At 44.8% G+C, this 6,571-nt stretch overlaps 1 protein-coding gene across 3 annotated transcripts in view; it reads left to right on the top strand.

Moving 5' to 3' along the window:
* LOC141279734 (uncharacterized) overlaps nucleotides 1-6,571 on the top strand; it is a 48,445-nt gene that overhangs the window by 25,137 nt on the left and 16,737 nt on the right. For all 3 annotated transcript variants that reach the window (XM_073810739.1, XM_073810738.1, XM_073810740.1), the window contains 2 exons: nucleotides 3,442-3,565; nucleotides 3,671-3,744. In XM_073810739.1, the coding sequence (XP_073666840.1) occupies nucleotides 3,442-3,565; nucleotides 3,671-3,744 (198 nt within the window). The remainder of the gene's footprint in view (nucleotides 1-3,441; nucleotides 3,566-3,670; nucleotides 3,745-6,571) is intronic.

Here is a 6,571-nt window from a genome sequence, read left to right as displayed (position 1 = left end):
TCTCTCTTTTTCAAACAGCTCAGTGGCTTCTGCTTCCCTGACTGGAATATGACTCATAGAATAGTTCCTGTTAATTAACAGATAAATAGATGAAGGAGATGCAGCCTTTAGTAGGAATGTGGGCGAAGGTTTGCGCTCTCAATTTACATGCTGGAAAATTAGTGAAAAAAGAAAAACATTGACTCTCACTAGATCATTTATTTTCAAGATTTAATGAGCACCTTCTAGGTAGCAGGCACTTAGGCACAACATAAGGAGGAAAGGGTGCTGCCTCTACGCTATGGAGCTCAGAGTCCACAGTAATAGAGAAATTAAAGCAGGTCCCAGCTCACATCTATTTTGACAGGTATATTTTTTAAATACCAAATCCGTGTAGACAAGCCTGCAGTGATGCTGCTTCCCTTATGCATTAGGGATCCCACTGCAAATTGTTTCCAATCTTTGGAAAACCATTTGGCAATATGTATACAGAACAATATAAATGTTCAAATTCTCTTAAGGGAATTTCTTTTGAATAAACAATTTAAAAGAAGAAGAAGAGGGGACTTCCCTGGTGGTCCAGTGGGTAAGACTCCGAGCTCCCAATGCAGGGGAACTAGATCCTGCATGCTTGCCGCAACAAAGAGTTTGCATACTGTAGCTGAGAAGTCCTCATACCGCAACTAAAGATCCCACGTGCTGCAACTAAAGATCCCACATGTCGCAACGAAGACACGGTGCAGCCAAAATAAATAAATAAATATTTTTAAAAAGAAAAAAGAAAAAGACATCTGCAAATATATGTTCATCTCAGAGTTATCAGTGCTACAAAAAATGAAAATAATCTCAATGTCTAAAATAATCTAATGTCTAAGGCAAATGATTATATATGGCTTTCTATTGATAAAAAAGTATGCTGAAGTTCTAATTACAAAGACTAGGTAGCAACATTGGAGAACAGTTTTAGCACAGAAAAGTAATGAAAATGTGTATAATTAGAATTATTGCTATGTTAAAATATGTATAAGCATGAATAAAAACTAGAAGACGGAGAAAAAAAGACATGATAGATTAGTGGGACTATGGAAGAATATTTCTTTCTCTGTTCATTCAATATTTAATGATAAATGTGTTCTAACATAAATCAACATTTAATAATAAGCTGTATGGAGGGGTGTGCATGCAAAGGTAGTGATTCTTAGCTTTGCCTGCACATTAAAAATGTCTCCTGAAGATCTCAGAAAAAATACTAAGACCAGCCCCACCTCCAGAAATTCTAATTCTGTTGGTCTGCAGTAGGTCACATGCATCAGTATTGAAAAAAAAAAAAAAAGCCAAAGCTAACAGTCCAGGAAATCTTAACATGTAGCAGCTGCTCAGAGCTGTTTGGCTAGATTGTCACTTCCAGCTCTGGTTTTTCGAGCTCCACCCCACCCTACTGCAGAGACAAGGAAACTGAAGCCAGAGAGGGCTCCTGACTGGCCCAGAGTTACACTTTCACTCGGTCTGACTGACATTAGAATCCAGGATCTCTTTTTCCACTACACCATCAGGGGTTGGCTGAGCCACTGGAATTCAGCAAAGATGCCATTTTCCTCTCTTCCTCCTCTGGTGTGCAAGAAGCAAAACAGAGGGGAACCATGGGGAGAGTGGCAGCCTCACCATCGCCTCCTCACTCCAGCCCGACCTCCTTCCTCCCCTGGGAAGGTCCACCCAACTGAGGTGACGCAAGTCCACCCCTGCCTTGCTGCACCCTTCCCATCCCTCACTCTCAGCACATGGACTGGGAATCAAAGGGCTTGGTGTCCAAACCAGGGGCCCAGAGACCTGGAAACCATGCCTGGTGACATCTGTCACATTTGTGGGGGGGTGACTTCGAGGCCAGGAGAGGAGACGCTGGTAGCTGACGTGGGGAGGGGTTGGGTCACAGTCCTGGGGCTGGGATGGAGTTTGCTTCAGTAGTTGGTGGTGATAGGAGGAAGGGTGGGAATCTGAGCAAAGTTCTGGGTAGGATTCTCACCTGAGGCAGGGGTACCCGAAGGATCTGTAAGAAGGCACATTGGGTGGTTGGACAAATGGATGGATGAGTGGTAGGGTAAATGGAACTCAGGAGGGAAATGAACATGGCCATTCATGAAGCAAGGTTTCCTTTTGCTAAAATTAAAGAAATAGTGTGGCATCTGTCTGGGTCAGAGACAATGAAAAGGAAAGAAGGAAGAGAGGGAGAGAAGGAGAGAGGGAAGAAGGGAAGAAGAGTGGGAAAGATGGAGGGAGGGGGATAGGGAACAAGGAAGGAATTTCCAAGCTATTCATGTCCTTAGAAATGCACTTGCCTACTATTCTTCACCAATCCATATGCCCCCACCTTCTTCAAGAATAATTCCCTGATTACTTTATACCATTCTCTCTGCCTTGCACTCACCTGTACCTGTGGCATATTGCTTTGCAAGTTATCTTTATTAATATATTGCATATGTATCTTGTCTTCCTTCGGCTTAGAATTCCACAGGTGCTAGGAATTTGAACCTGCCTCCCTCTAATCTGCTTTCCTTAATTCATCCGATCAACATGTACGGAGGCCCTACTGTGTGCCAGGCACTTCATTAGTTGCTAGGGATATAGAGCCGAACAAGGCTCAGGTCTTGCCCTCAAGGTTCTCAGATATGAATAGGGGAGACAGATAAGGAAACTGGCCACTACTTAATCCAGTGAAATAGTGCTGTCTATCAAAGAGATCAGAAGTGCAGAATCTAGGTCCCACCCAAGACCTATTGCATCGGGGTCTGCATTTGAAATAAGATCCCCAGGTGATTCATGCCCACAGTAAGGTCTGGGGAGAACTGCTTTGGAAGCACACAGGAGGGCCCTCAGATGCATCCCTAGGAGGGGGAGGGGACTCACAGAGGCTTCCCAAGGAATTGACTACTACATGAAGACCTGAAGAATGAGACTAAATTGTCCCAAGTCCACCGCTCACCTTTCACCCACTTCCTACAACAGCATAGCACGTTAGGCTCTACTCCCCAAGAAGAATCCCATACAAAGAAGCCCCTTCTTACTGTTGGACCAAATGTCTCTGAAGGACCTCAAATGAGAGACAAGGAGCTTCTGGGGGAGCACAGGCTTCTAGGAATCCTGAGCCACAGCCCCGTTCGTGCTACCACCACTGCTCCACCCCCACCCGTCCTGGCTCTCCCCACCCTCAACCCCCCACCCCCAGGTTACTCACTCTTGGTCCACCAGGTGGACAGGGTAGAACAGGATGATGGGGTCCTTGGGAGGCTGGTAGATCACACATTGGTACAGTCCTGTGTCCTCCACTCGAAGGTTGGTCATTCGGACGTGCAGCATGCTCTCACTGGGGACGTCTTTTAGGAAGTACCTCCCCACCTGGACTTGACTAAACTCCCCCGAGACTCTCTCTGTGATTGCCAGCGTCTGGACCTCCCCTTTATCTTTCAGACTCTGCCAAGCCTTCCGGCTGTTGGAGTCCGTGTCGTGGGTGATGGGACCATCCACTTTCAAGGTCTGCTCCTCTGCTAGGGTACACTTTTCCTCGGGCAGTTCAGATGCAGTTTGGATTTCTGTAAGTAGAGAATTAGAGTTAGGCTCTGTGAGGAATAGCTTTTCTCTCTTTGGAAAAAAGAAAGAGGAGCCACCTCTTTTACTTGTTCAATCATCCAATTTTCAGACAAGATCCTCAAGGTGTCCGGAGAAGATGCAACTTTCCCTGCAAGTTAGCACCAGACCCCAGATCTTATCACTGTGAGTAGTTTTATGGAGTTTTTTTTTTTTCTACTACAAGAGCTAGACCGCATGTGGTTTGTGCAAATCAACTTTTATAAATGTTTGTTTTTGAGAGGAAGAAATTGCCTGAATAAAGGCAGAGCTTGGGTTGCATGCTAAGACCATGAGTAACAGGGGCTTGATGGGAGGGAAAGATTATAGAGAAGGATGTGCAGGGTGCAGAGTGGATGTGAAGACATGCTACTAGCAGAGAGTGATTCCACTGAACAGATAGAGGAACTTCATCTAAGTCAGGGGAGAGAGATCAGTTCAAGAGACTATTGGAAAAATGGTGAGGAAGCCATCTCAAGGACATGGTGGACATTGATGTCTGGCTGTGTGGTTCTCCCCTCTCCCTTCCTTGGGTAGCAGAGCACCTCTTTCTCAGTGTGCTCATCCTTCTCATCCTATGTAGCTTTACTGATGGGGCTGACCCTATTCTCCAGGATGGACACACAGACACAGGTTTAGCCAATCAAAGAAGTTCATCATCCTGGCCATGCTGATTGGCCTAGAAATGAGCACATGACTGAGGCTGGGCCAATCAGAATCCTCCCTGAGACTGCTGCAGCTATTGAGAAGAAAGCTCTTTCTGGCTGTGTTGATTGGTCAGTGGGATGTGAAACTTCAATTGCTACATTTCCACTGTGAGGAAATAGTCTGCCTGAGAATGAGGCCAAGCAGAGGCAAAGAAAGAAAGGGAAAAAGAGAGAGAGAAAGACAGAGAGAGACCTGGCAACATTATCTGAGGCAGGAATTCAGCTGTGCTCCAAACCAGCACCCCTCATACTTCCCAGTTGCCTGAGCCAAGAAATCCCCCCTCCTATTTTTACTTTAGTGGGGTTTATGTTGCTTGCATCCAAAAGAGTTCTAAATATTATGGGATGTCAAGGAGTCACAGCAGTGGTCCTCTACTGGGGACAATTTTCCCCCTGCGGACATTGGGCAATGCTTGGAGACATTTTCTGTTGTTATAACTGGGAGCAGGGGGGTGCTAATGGCATCGAATGGGTAGAGGCCAGGGATACTGGTAAACATCCTCCAATGCACAGGACGGCCGCCATGACAAAAATTTATCCCACCCAAAATGTCAATAGTGCCGAGGCTGAGAACCCTTGGATTACAGGGACAAAAGTTTTAATCACGCTCTTGGATGTTGAACCTAGAATTGGAATGACTTTCTGGTCTGGTCCAATGGAGCCTTGCTGATGGGAGGACCAAGTAGAATGGAAGTAAGAAGATCCAGGTCTGTGTTTTCAGCAGGACACAGCAGGGCTCTATAACTTTACTGAGAGACTACAGTATATCCACCCAGGCCTGGGATACCTTCCTCCATGGAATACCAAATAATGGGCTAGACAGTAATGCTGGGTCAAACTACCTACCACTACCAAGGTCAGGCTACCACTACCTACAACTATTGCTACTATTATTAACCTGAATATTTGTGTCCCCCCAAAATCCATATGTTGAAATCCTAACCTCCAAGGTGATGGTATTAGGAGGTGGGGGGTCTTTGGGAGATGATTAGGTCATGAGGACTCTGCCCTCAGGAATGGGATTAGTGCCTTTTTTTTTTTTTGACTGCCCATGAATTTTATTTTATTTATTTTTCTATACAGCAGGTTCTTATTAGTTATCCATTTTATACATGTTAGTGTATTCATGTCAATCCCAATCTCCCAATTCATCACACCCCCACCCCCCGCTGCTTTCCCCCCTTGATGTCCATACGTTTGTTCTCTACATCTGTGTCTCAGTTTCTGCCCTGCAAATTGGTTCATCTGTACCATCTTTCTAGGTTCCACGTATATGCGTTAATATACGATATTTGTTTTTCTCTTTCTGACTTACTTCACTCTGTATGACAGTCTCTAGATTCATCCACGTCTCTACAAATGACCCAATTTCGTTTCTTTTTATGGCTGAGTAATATTCCATTGTATATATGTGCCACATCTTCTTTATCCATTCATCTGTCAATGGACATTTAGGTTGGTTCCATGTCCTGACTGGTAAATAGTGCTGCAATGAACATTGTGGTACATGTCTCTTTTTGAATTACGGTTTTCTCAGGGTATATGCCCAGTAGTGGGATTGCTGGGTCATATGGTAGTTCTATTTGTAGTTTTTTAAGGAACCTCCATACTGTTCTCCATAGTGGCTGTATCAATTTACATTCCCACCAACATTGCAGGAGGGTTCCCTCTTCGCCACACCCTTTCCAGCCTTTATTTTTTCTGGATATTTTGATAATGGCCATTCTGACCAGCATGAGGTGATACCTCATTGTAGTTTTGATTTGCATTTCTCTAATAATTAGTGATGTTGAGCATCTTTTCATGTGCCTTTTGGCCATCTGTATGTCTTCCTTGGTGAAATGTCTATTTAGGTCTTCTGCCCATTTTTTAACTGGACTGTTTGTTTTTTTGATATTGAGCTCCATGGGCTGTTTGTATATTTTGGAAATAATCCTTTGTCTGTTGTTTCATTTGCAAATATTTTCTCACATTCTGAGGGTTGTCTTTTTGTCTTGTTGGTAGTTATCTTTGCTTTGCAAAAGCTTTTAAGTTTCATTAGGTCTCATTTGTTTTTGTTTTTTTTGTTTTTTTTTTTTTGTTTTTTTGCGGTACACGGGCCTCTCACTGTTGTGGCCTCTCCCGTTGCGGAGCACAGGTTCTGGACGCGCTGGCTCAGCGGCCATGGCTCACGGGCCCAGCCACTCCGCAGCATGTGGGATCTTCCCGGACCGGGGCACGAACCCGTGTCCCCTGCCTCAGCAGGCGGACTCCCAACCACTGCGCCA

Source organism: Tursiops truncatus, chromosome 10, assembly GCF_011762595.2.
Source record: "Tursiops truncatus isolate mTurTru1 chromosome 10, mTurTru1.mat.Y, whole genome shotgun sequence".
NCBI lineage: Eukaryota > Metazoa > Chordata > Mammalia > Artiodactyla > Delphinidae > Tursiops > Tursiops truncatus.
The sequence above is the reverse complement of the archived record's forward strand: the minus strand, read 5'-3'. Positions and strand labels throughout refer to the sequence as shown.